This window comes from Ursus maritimus, unplaced genomic scaffold (assembly GCF_017311325.1).
Source record: "Ursus maritimus isolate PB19 unplaced genomic scaffold, ASM1731132v1 scaffold_16, whole genome shotgun sequence".
Lineage (NCBI taxonomy): Eukaryota > Metazoa > Chordata > Mammalia > Carnivora > Ursidae > Ursus > Ursus maritimus.
Window position 1 is genome coordinate 937,340 of NW_024424008.1, and position 13,125 is coordinate 950,464.

The following is a 13,125-nucleotide window of genomic DNA, read 5'->3' on the forward strand; positions in this document are numbered from 1 at the left end:
TTTCTCATTTAACTTTTTCCAAGTAATAAAAATTTTTATTCTCAATTGGAGAAATACTAGTTTGGGGTCAGATTTTGTGCTTTCTCAAGTTTATTTGTCCTGCTGAAATATACAGTTCTAGATTTTACTTTGGAGACAGGATCTGATTCCTATTTAAACAATTTTAACTTTAATGGATACAGAATCAACTCCTCAGTAGACAATACAAAAGGCAGAAAACATGAAGACTTGTTTCTGGCTTAGACAATGAAAACCTTTATTTAATCCTTCAGTGAGGAACTTTCTTAAAAACACAAGTAAATCGAAGTGGTTAGCCTCTGATTAAAAGTATTACGTTCACGGGGTTCTTGAAAAACAATAAGTTCATTCTAAAGTTGATAATTCTGATGATCATGAGCTAACTACTTTTTGTTCTAATTTTGATTTCAGTAATCTTTCTCCTCCACCTCATCATCATAATTTTATTTTATATTTGTATTTATAATTTTAATTATCATCACCATTCAAGTCTTCAGTTATTTTCTGACTTACATTCATCTGAGCACTAAGAAGGTTCAGGTGTTTAATTTTGTATTGGGATGCAAATTAATACATTTTTAAAATCCAAATGATTTGGATTTACAAAAACTTGCATATGTAGTTACTGAGAGTTCCCATAGACCCCCTACCTAGTATTCCTTATCATTGTCCTCTTGCATTAATATATGTGTTACAGTTAGTGAATCAACATTGATACACTATGATTTACTAAAGTCCATATTTTATTCTTGTTTCTTAATTTTTACCTAACTTCCTTTTTTTTTCCTCCCAAGATCCCATCCTGGATGCCACATGTCATTTAGTTGTCAGTTCTCTGTAAGCTGCTCTTGGCTGTAAGTTTCTGAGACATTCCTGTTTCTAATGACCTTGACAACAGTGAAGAGTACTATTGAGGTATTTCATAGCAATCCTTTCCATTGGAATTTATCTGATGTTATTGTAATGATTAGATTGGAATTATGTGCTTTGGGGAGGAAAATCATACATGTTAAAGTCCCATGTTGATCACATATCAAAGGTACATATTGTCAACATAATTTATCCATTGTATATATCGACCTTAATTACTTGTCTGAGGTAGTGTGTGTCGGATTTCTCCTTTTTAATTCCCATTTCATACTGAACTTCTGGAAGGAAAATCACTATATGTAGCCCACACTTAAGGAGTAGGGATTTATGTTCCTTCTCCTTGAGGATGGAGGAGATACATAATTTAGTGAATTATTTAGAATTCTTTCACAAGGCAATTGATTTAGTCTCCCTACTTATTAATTTGTTCAATCATTTATTTACATCTGTATGGACTTATGGGCATTTTTGTTATAATTTGAGTTATAATCCAATGTTATTTCATTTTATTGTTCATGTTGTTCCAATTTGACCATTGGGTGCCCTTTTGTTTGGCTTTTGGTCCATTTTGGCTTAACCCCATTGTGTGTGTGTGTGTGTGTGTGTGGAGCACTTTTCGCTTTATGGCATTAAAAGATGCCCCAAGTTCATCTTGGAGATTTCCTGCCCCAGTCCTAGAATTACCATTTCTCTGGGAACTTTTGTTCTTTTCATTGGTGAATAGCATTAGAAACCAGGAACTGGGTCCCAGGTATGCTTGTGGCTACTTGGGTATATCTTTCTTTGGGTTCTCCCGACTGACAGAGCAAGGAATCTAGTGTGTATGCTAACCTATGTTTACACACATATCTATAGCTATTTCTATTTGTAAACACTTATATCTAAATTGAGTTAATCCAGAGTTCTTACTAATATCTGCAACATTAATTTATTACCACAAGGATCTTTCTAACTACTTCCCTTTGCTTATTGGTAAAGTCGCACTCCAACAGTGAAAAATCTGGCTTCAACCATCTGTCACCGATTTACTTGTTAATTTCCAGTATGCTTCTGAAGCCATGTCAGAGTTGTTAATCCTTGATCCTGTGGGAAACAACTTTATCAACTAGAATAAAGGGTTTACGGACAGTCCCTTTTGCTTTTTATGCCTATGCTCCACTCATTTCCAAAGTTAGTTAAGTCAATACCTTTTCCCACCATCCCCTTCACTGAAGCTATTTCATTTATTTAGCATACAGGTAGATTATTTATTTTTTTTATAATCTGCATTCCCTCTTGGAAGACTCCAATTTCCCAAATAATTATTTTTAATTTACATATGCTAAGGTCCGTTCTATGCTGTAAAGTTCTCATTTTTTAAAGGTGTGTAACATCATGTACTCGCCATGGCAGTATCACACAAAAGAATTTGATCTACCTAAAAATTGCCCGTACTTCATCTGTTTGTCTATAGACAAATGGTTTTATTCCTTCTTTCTAAATCTGTATACATTTTATTTTTTGTATTGCATTATTTTTCTAGCCAAGACTTTCAGTATGATGCTGAATGGGAATATTGAGTGGTGCCGTATTTTCCCTGTTCCTTATTTTAGAGGAAGAACTCCAGCTCTTCAGCATTAAGTATGATGTCAGGTAGAAAGATTTTGTAGATGTTCTTTACGAACTTGAAGAGTTACCCTTTCATCCTAGTTTACTGAGAGTTTACTTTTTCCTGCACAAGCAGGTGCTGGATTTTGCCAATGTTTTTACTGAGTCAATTGATATGATAATATGATTTTTCCTCTTTGGCCCGTTGATGCAGTGGATAACATGAATTGATTTTTTAATATTGACTATATTCCCATTAGTGGTTTACATATTTACTTTGAGCTGAAATCTGATATCCAAGCGCAATGAATTTTAAAGTAAATTGTCATAACTATAGGTATTAGTTTAAGAGAAAAACTATTAATTCTTCAAAGGAGACACTTCATTTCTGTATTATATATGTCCATTTTGGCCACTGACATTTTTGTATGTTCTTAGAACTAAACTATAAAATAAATTTCACACATGAATGCGTATATAGGAAATACTGAGTGATGAAGTAGACCTCTATCTCTTCAAGAGTTTAGCTGTAAATGTTTCTGTGGCTTTTATAAATGGCTCTCATAGAAAATTTTGATAGAAGGCTGAAAGCTTAAGGGCAGGTCAATAAAGACAACTGTACAGGAATATAAGACATTATAATGAAATTAACTGTTTTTCTAAATTATATACCAGCAAACTTTTTATGTAGAAGGACACACAGTAAGTGATTTAAGCTTTTTTGATCATGTGATCTCTATCCTATTTATTCAACATTGCTGGTATAGGGTGAAAGCTTCCACAGATAATACATAAATTAATGGATGTGGTGATTTTCCAATAAAATTTTATTTACAGATAGAGGCACAAGCTGGATTTGGTCTCTGTGCGATGGGTTGTCCCAAGGTTTCGGCATATTCATATTCTGTGTGATTGATCAAGAACAGTGTTGGCTTTATAAGTACAAAATATACTGTAGCCATTAAATTAATAAGTTCAGGGTTTGGACTAGATTTATCACCTGAAACCAGTGTCATGCCCCGTACACGAGATTGTATGTACCTTTCACCATTATCATTGTACTGTCCTTTGTTTCCCAAGGTGACCAATGACCTTCATAGGCCACACACCAGATCTTCTCTAATTGGATGTCCCAACTTCTTTTCTAATTATATGTTTTTCCTTGAAGCTTTATTCTTCTTTTGCTTTTATTACAACACTGTCTTCTGGATGCATTTTTACTTTTCTTACTACGTCTATTCACTTCCATTGAGATGTTACCTCTACTTGGAAACCCTTGCCTTTTTACTTGGTAATATTATCATCACTATTCAAGGCTTGAATCAGCCTTTTCTTGACATCTCCTCCAATATTCTTCAGATTTTTTCTCAGACTTGGTGTTGTTTTTGGTGTTCGATAATCATCTACACATTTTCTTTTTTAAGTAGGCTCCAACATTGGGATTGAACTCATGACCTTAAAATCAAGACATGAGCTAAGATCAAGAGTCAGTTGCTTAACCAATGGAGCCACCCAGGCTCCCTATCTTCTACACATTTTTAACTATATTATATTTAATTTTTTGTTTATATTATCTGGGATGGCTGGTGGATTTAATTTTCTCTTTGCTTAATTAATTTTTTTACCATTTAATTTCTCATGTATCTTTGGCCTATATTTGACAATAAATACTTGATGACAGTAATTGTGTCACTAATTTCAGTGACTTGACATGTTATTCACTGAGATAAGAAATTTTCTTAGGATGGTTTGGGTGGGGGAATAAGTGCAAAATGTCTACTTTGGGGCATGTTGAATTGAAGAAATAGGATCTTCTTGTAGATATATCCAGTTGGGAGTTCTATTTAGACATTTGGAAAAATATCTTTATTAATTGATCTTCATATTTTCAATGGCTATCATGGCAGTGAACATTGGTGTGTATGGGAGATTGTGTTGACTATTTTGATAATTATGTTTCATCCATTGTCTCATTGAATTCTTACTTTAATGCTATAAAGTATAAAAACCATTTTCCACATTTACCAATGATGAAGTTAGGATTTATAATTAACCCAGCTATCAGTGATGGAAGCAGTATTTAAACGACTTTTTCCCCCAAAACCCAGCTCTAAGATATCTGGTAAACCCACTCAATATAGACTCATTGAGGAAATGGAAGAACTACATGATTATTATAAAGAAACACAACTATTTACAACATAAACACGGAGATGTTGATAAGATACCTGCACAGTCCTAACAAATAAGAATACGGTTGTAGATGATACACCTAAAAAGGTAAAGTTTTTGAGGAACTAATTCATTGGAGAACACACAAATGTTCATGAGATGTCCACAAAATATATACCACTCTTGATCAAAAACCAACAATTTCCAATTCAACGAACACTTCAACCCATGATGATCTAAAGTAAAAGACCATTTTGAACAGAGCATTTTATAGATACGCCCAATGTAGTTTCTTCTGTGTTCCTGTATAATAAAATTAACATTAAATTAAGAAGTGAATCATTTTCACCTTCAGCACGAAATGAATGTGACCAAAACAAATTGATAGTCACTGAAGTGAAAAGAAGGAAAGGAAAGAAAGAAGGCAAGAAGGCAAGAAAGCAAGAAAGAAAGAAAGAAAGAAGAAAAGGAAAAGGGGGAGGGGTATGACATGTGGATAAGTAGTGTTTTCAGAGTTTTTCTTAGATTTTTACTTAAGTCTGGAAAGCATAGTTATAATGTTACCAGCCTGAACTGATTGGATATTTCTCTAGTAAAACAGAAGCAATAATTGCTTGGGGCCTTGTCAAAATACTGTAATAGATTTATCACTTATAAGGAGTTTTAAGGAAACTTAAGAAATCTACCACATTATCTAAAAGAAGAGAAGATGTAGGGGGATAAAAAAAAATGAAGTGTTTAGACTATTAAGCTCCCATATTCGTAAAGCAAGTAAGTATAAGTATATTGGTGGATAATATCGCATTATAAGGAGCATATATTTTGAAAGCCAGAGTCCCTGGGTTCAATTCTACATTGCCATGTCGTAGGTGAGTTACCTTTATGCAATTTACTTAACCTTTCTGTGATCCAATTTCCTACTTGGTACAATAAGAATAATAATACCATCTATATCACAGTATAGTTTTGTGGACTAAAGGAGTAAATATATGTAAAGGGCTTAAAAAACAGCCAAACCCACAGTGATCATTATTTGAGTGTTAAGCAATTACAACTATTACAATAAGTAAAATGAAACTTGAAAATAATGACTTTTACTCAAGAATTTTTAATCAGTTCATGTAACAGTGTGAGTTGCAAAAATTTGTTTTTATAAATTACATTGTCCAATGTACTGAGAATTTTGAAATTATTACAATGATTAGCTTAGTTATTTCAAATTTGTATTATAAAATATTATCCATAAATATAGAATACAAAATAATGTCAATAATAAATAAACAACAGCTATTGCAAATATTTATGGAAAGCTTCCCATGAAGCTTATTTCTAAGAGAAAGAAAAGGAAATATTAAAAGATGAAAATAGAAAGAGATCCTGCCAATATGGGTTTGTATTTATATGTTTTAGTTTTCAGAAATCTTCTTGCTTGGGAAGAAGAGACTAACCACTCGGTCACGAATCTGCTTGGTCTTGACACCATACACCAGGGGGTTGACTGCAGGAGGCACCAAAAGATACAAACTTGCAAAAATGATGTGAATGCTTGGAGGTACCTTCTTGCCAATGCGGTGAGTTAGGAAACTAAACAGCGCAGGTGTGTAGGAGACAAGTATAGTGCAGACGTGGGCAGCACAAGTGCCCAGGGCTTTAGAGCGGGCGTTCTGAGAAGACAGCCGGAAGACTGCCTGGAGGATTTTGATATAGGATGTGGCTATGAGCCCTAGGTCCAACACCATCACTGAAAGGGCCACCGAGATTCCATATGCTCTGTTAATGAGGGTGTTGGCACTGGCCAACTTCACCACAGCCATGTGCTCACAGTAGGCATGATTGATGACATATTTAGTGTAATACGGTAGCCTTTTAATAAGAAGAGGACAGGGCAAAACCATAAGGCTAGCTCTGATCATACCAGTTAGACCCATTTTAAGGACCACTGGTGTTGTCAGGATGGTGGTATAACGCAGTGGGATACAAATAGCTACATAGCGGTCAAAGGCCATGGCAACCAAGAGGGCTGACTCAACAATGCAGAATGTGTGGATAAAATACATTTGTGCTAGGCAAATACTGAAATCAAACCTGTGAGCATCCAGCCAGAAGATACCAAGCATCTTGGGGGCTGTGGAAGAGGTAAGAGCCATGTCATTCACTGCCAGCATACAAAGGAAGAAGTACATAGGCTGGTGGAGGCTTGGTTCTAGTTTGATGGTGCTGATGATGGTGCTGTTGCCCAGCAGGCCCAGGGCAAACAGGACGAAGACAGGGATGCCAATCCAGCAGTGAAAAGCTTGCAAACCAGGAATACCAACCAGGAAAAAAGATGAGATGTAGCGATGTGTAACATTGTCTGCCATGTTAAAACTGGAGAGCTTGCAAGCTTGGATACAAAGTAGCCAGGCTAATCCCCTCTGGGCAGAAGACAGGATGACAGAGCAATTCTGCCAGCACCTGAGGGGTTAAAACTTGAAATCATCAGGTAAACCACTTCGCCATTCTGAATCCCAGCATCTTCATCCACACATGAGAAAACCGTGTTCGTATTTCAGAAATTTTTTCCTGACTTTTGGAATTTTATTTAATTCTACTCTATTTTGTTATTTCCTAGTAGAGGATGTTAGTAATATAAGGATCTCATGATTGTGTCAAAGCCAGTGTTGGATTCTGTGATACAGACAGTAAAAAAAAAAAAAAAAGAAAAAAAAAGTCAAGTTGTCTTGTCAAGGACGTTGAGATCAGTATGGATACACGTGAACAAACATACAAGCACACAATAATTAACAAATATTTCATAATGCAATCATTATTTTAATAATACTCTTATTCACAGAGATTATAATTAATTAGGAGTTCAGAATAAGATCTCCTAATCCCAATATTGAAGAACAAAGCTTATAAAAACTAAAGACGGTAAGTGCCTTATCATCATGGGCAAATTTATTTTATTTTCAGATCATGCTTAAGATGATCTGAAAGTGGAGAAAAGAACAGACGATCTACAGGTGGACAGCATAACATAACCATATAAACAGGGAAAAAAGGGAAGGTTTTAATTTCTTTATGCTGCTAAATGATTTAAAATTGCTACAAGAGAGCATATTAGGGGTTAATAAGCCCAGTCTATCTTCTGCAAAGCCATCACTCTCAGCTGTAAACTCAGCCCTACCTCTGGCTGGCATCCAGACCTGCTTAATGACAGCAAAGAGCAAATCAGGTACAATTCAGCCTCGCTCAGCAGCAAAAATATTTTCTTATGACTCTTGCTCTGACCATATCCTTTAGTTTTGATAACTCCCCTCTATTTTTCTTCCTACCATCCAGTTTCTACCTAATATTGTAATTCTGGAACATGCATTCTACTCTTCTTAATCTGCTTCTTAAATTTATCTCAATTTCTGTTCACTAACTCCACTGATATGAAAGCTCAAGTTCTGTTGAGAAATATTCCAAGTGGCAATGCTTCCTTTTGTCTAAGTACTACCTGTGTAGGGAAAAACCGTGCTGGCTATGGTATCTGCATCTCACTATTAAACATACTGGGGCTACATGGGTAAGTATCTGAGGTATTCCCTTGTCAGGAATTGAAAAATGTCAAATGAGTCATAAAATATTTCAGAAAAAAATCAGAGCTTAAACTTTAGCCACAATATAGATACCTAGAGTTTTAGCAATTACTATATATGGATGAAGCCTATTACTCCAGACAGAGATAAGAACTTCAGACAAAATCTACAGATATCCACAATTCAAAGTAGGAAAGGTTTTTAAGTGTGTATTAAGCTTCTGCTCTTGGAGATCTTCACATAATTATTTTCCATTCGGAAAGTTGTTTTGCCAAGTTTCTTCTGTGAGTCTCAAACATACAAGAGACTAACTTACCTAGAAATATAGGCATATACATTTTAGCTAGGAAACATTATTTATGATTGCAAACGAGTGTAATTACTCTTGGTAATGCTCTTGGTATATGTAAATATTTTAAAATCATCTTTTAGTTTTTAGTAAATTAACTTACAAAATAGTAACATATTTAATCTATACTAAGAAAAAATAAGAACAGTGACTTCCCATTAAACAAAAGTTTTCTGTGAGAGCCTTAGAGTAGGGCACATAGGAAATTACAGAGGATGGCCCCCACATGGCAGTCTGCTTGTTATCATCTCCACTTCTACCTAGAAAGTCTTCTCTATCTTCTCTCAGGCTTAGTTTGAAAGAAATATTGAAGAAATCCATTGTTTCTATAAGGCAATTCTTTATATGTTCAGCAGACAGCCTGGCAGGACAGTCAGAATACCTATTAGCACAACCATTCCATCTGTTTCTGAGTCATGTAAGTACCCTATTCCTTCTGACTCCCTGGGCTTCGCCATTTTGGCCCGTTTCTGGATCAGTCCAGTTAGCCCTTGCCTGGAATCTGCCACATCAGAGTAGAGGACTCTATCAGAATACCACGGCATTAAGGAGGGCACATATTGCACGGAGCACTGGGTGTTATATGCAAACAATGAATCATGGAACTTTACATCAAAAACTAAGGATATACTGTATGGTGATTAACATCACATAATAAAAAATTATTATAAATAAAAAAAGACTACCATGGCATTTTCTAGACAGTGCTTTTGAATGCATTATCTATTTTATATTAATGTATTATAATAATAACACACAAATATATCCCACACTAAAATCAGTAAGTTCTCCCATTCCTTCCCCATGTGATTGCATCTTACTTGCTGGCAACAACAGCCACCCAGAAATTAAATTAGGAAATCACAGAATTTTGTTTACCTCCTCAATCTATTTATAACTAAACCTTCCGTCAAGCAACCATGAAGTCCTTATTTCTGTTAGAGCTCTTACCGTATGCTTTGTATGTGTTTGTTTTCATGCCAACCATCTTCATCATTATGAACCCCAAAGGAAGTTATCAAATCTTAACTCTCAATAGATTCTGAGAGAAGATGGGATGTTTCTGTACTTCTCCAGGCTCTGTGGAATTTCACAGATTTTTATCTTAGTTCCAAGGCTTCTGATCCACGAGAGATGAGTTACATAACCAGAAACTTCCCTCTAGCAGAAATTTCCAAAGTTCTTCCACAAACAGATAAGCCTCAGCGTGTGTGTGTGTGTGTGTGTGTGTGTGTGTGTGTCTTTAGCATTTTATTTGGTTCCTCTTCTCTACTATCAAATCACATTACTCAATATCCATTATGTCTCATAAAAGTGTAACATCATTTATGTGTTTACAGATCAGTCCTTCCCATTTTACTTTCACCTGCTTTATCTTAAATTCCATCTCACAACCCATGATATATTGCGGATGACAGTACAACTAACTATTACTCTCTGAAAATCCTCAAACGTTCATTTTCCATCGTCGCATCTAGGTCAATATGCTACGTGAGGGTGGTTAGAAAGTATGGCTGTGGTTGCCATTGGAGCAATGGGGACTCAAGTCGTAGTTGTGGTGGCTTTGGAGTGGGTTATTTTGATGCTCCGGAAGCCCCTCTCTTTGGAAGGCTGATATGTCCCTTAGGAGAGAAGGGGAAGGACAAAGGGAAAAGAGGCCTGGGCCAGGACTGAGCACCAAGCAGTAACAACATCTCTCTAGAACAGCTGTGTAAACTCCCCAGGGCTTGTATGTGGGTAGTACTCATGTGTTTCTCCTTTGGAGGGTCTACAGTCTTGAGAGACTCACAATGCCCAGTTGAATGAGACCTCTGAGATGCCCATCAGATATGCAGTTCATGAAGAAATCTCGGAGAAGACTTAGAGAAAATCAATTTAGTGTGGGCAAACTCTGAAAATTAAGAGAAGGAAATTGCTAACCTTAAAGCCAGTTTGATTATCATGGAATTGGCACTTACGTCTTGGGAAAAGATTAAGCTGGTCTGAAAGTGTAAAGGTAGCTCAGAGCATTGCATGAACTCTGGTTTGCTTTCCTTTTTCTCTTGTACAATTTTACTGACACGATTCTCACACACCCGGTCACCTTCCATTTCTCCTTCCCTATTAACAGTGCTCATATGCATGTGCAGACTTGTGTATTCAGTCCTTCAGAGTTGATGAGTCAGGATCGCTCTCTGCTGTGGCTGAACTTGTCTATCATCCCTCCAGCTGTGTCATAAGTGGTCATAATTATTTCCTTACGTTTCTGGCAATTTCAAAACTTTATAGTACTACGGTCTAATATGGGGCTTAAAGGGGATTTCAGTGTCCTTTTAATTCCTATCTCGCCCCTTACCAAAGAGTAAGAACATCTACTCATGTGTTGGAGTGCCTTGTACCCCTTCTTCTCTGTCTTAAACTGATTTTACTCTTCAGTTTTCTCTTGGAGATTCTGTATTTTTCTGTATGTTTGTTAGATATTCCTACCTAAATCTTGACAAAGGCTTTGCCAGCATCTTCTCCCAATTGATCTCTTACCTTTGTCTATGCTATTCTCAGCTCTACAAAAATCCTGCATTTGATTTAAAGTCATGAAAATTTCCTGGTATGTTTTTATGCATTTGGAAGTGTTTTGTCTTTCGTATACTTATTTCAGTTATCTTCCCACATTACCTTCTACGAACGTCCTAGCTTTAACTTAACCTTTTGGTCTTTCATTCGTTTGGAGTTCACCATGTTTTCTATAGAACATAAGGTAGAGATCCAGTTTTATTTATTTATTTTGTAAAAATAGGCCCATTTTATCAAAACCATCTAACATATGTTCATTATTTTTCCATTATTTTGTGGTGTCATCTTAAATGTATATTATATTCCTGTATATAAATGAACATTTCCACACTTTCTAGTTGTTTTTATGTTTGTATTTATCTTTTTGTGTCTATATATAACATTTCATCCCCATGTCTTAGTAGTATGCCTTGAGAGCTTCTGCTCTTACTTCTCAAAAGTGAATGTTCCATCTATGAAAATTGAATTTTCATATAACTTTAGAGTTGGTTATCAAGTTCCTAAAAAACACAGATGAAATACTGGTTTGTATTTCATTGAATGTGTGACTGAGAAGAGAACATTCTAAATATTTTGTTCATTCATTCAGATTATTTCTATGTCTGTTAATTAAATTAAAATAAAAAATTATCCATAAAGGTGTTTAATATTTTTGTCTGGTTTGTAGATACTTTATAACATTTCTTTCTATTAAAATAGAATATTATATTTAGTCATAATTTTAAAATCTATAGTACTTGAATAGATAATTTATTATCTAAGTTGATCTCATGTTAAAAATAATAATTAAATTATCATAATAATTAGAAGCTGTTTTTCTATGCACTAACTGGTTTTGCTAGGAAAATTAACATATCATCCATAAATGACAATGTAATTTCTTCTTGTCTAATCCTTACACATCATATTTCTTTTTATTTCTTTAAAACATAGACAAATCATCTATTTGATATTTGAAAACTGAATTTGAAACAAATATACTTTATTTTTTTTATTATTATGTTCTCTAAATCCCCATTACATTAATATGATGGAGAGTTTTGTTCAAAATGTCTCCATCATTGCTAATTTTCTTATATCAGTTCCTGAGAAAAAGATGCTAAAATCACTGATAATTATTGCTTTTTCTATTTCCCACTTTACTTCTGTGTGCTTTGATTTCATGAATTTTGAAATTAGTTATTAGATAAAAACACTTGTATAATTGTTGTGCCTTATTGATGAATAGGCACCTTTATAAATACAAACTGATCCTCTTTAGCTCTTGTAATACTCCTAGTCTTGATGTATATTTGCCCGTATATCAATTCTACCCTTTTTATGAAGAGCTCTGTCATGTTTTCTTTTTCCTATTCTTTTTACTTTTAACCTACATACAAGGTTTTAATTAAAAATATTATCATAAAGATGAGTTCACTTTTTTCTTTCAGCATACAATATGATAGGATTTAACATATGCATAGAGTCATTTGTTCTCTACCGTAATCGTGATGCCAGAAAACATTCTGTTATTCCAAAAATCTTCTGTATGCTATCCCTTTTTAGTCACACTCTACCCTGACCCACCGGCAGTGCCAGACACGCCCTATTCTGCATCACTAACACTGTCTTTTCAAAAATGGCACAAAAATAAAATCCTACACTATGTAACTTTTGACATTAGATTATTTCACTCAATTTAAAGCCCCTCCTGCTCATGTTCTGTCTCTCTAAAATAAAGAAATACATCTTTAAAAAATAAAAAAAATATAGAAAATAGTAAAACTGGTGAAATATATTAAATGTTTCCCATGTGTCATATTGTGATTTGATTTTATTTCAAATAGCCAGTAAACTGAAAACATAAGCTTATATAATACAATTTTTTTACGTAAGCAGACAACATCAACTACGCCTCCAGCGAGGCATAGGAGAACCCCGAAAGAACAGTTGGAGACTACTTTCAGTTATTCATCAGGGTAGCCATAACTTTTGATAATCATGGTATACTCATTTGGACTGAATTTACTTATT

General features: G+C 34.8%; 1 protein-coding gene across 1 annotated transcript; it reads right to left on the reverse strand.

Annotated features, from left to right (window-relative positions):
* Positions 1 to 6,053: 6,053 nt before the first annotated feature.
* On the reverse strand, positions 6,054 to 7,007 carry LOC103680792 (putative olfactory receptor 52P1). The gene has a single exon (XM_008710274.2). The coding sequence runs from the start codon at positions 7,005 to 7,007 to the stop codon at positions 6,054 to 6,056; it is 954 nt and encodes a 317-aa protein (XP_008708496.2).
* Positions 7,008 to 13,125: the final 6,118 nt, after the last annotated feature.

Excerpts from the sequence above, each read along its gene's own strand:
- LOC103680792 (XM_008710274.2), bottom strand. The coding sequence starts at position 7,007 with ATGGCAGACAATGTTACACATCGCTACATCTCATCTTTTTTCCTGGTT.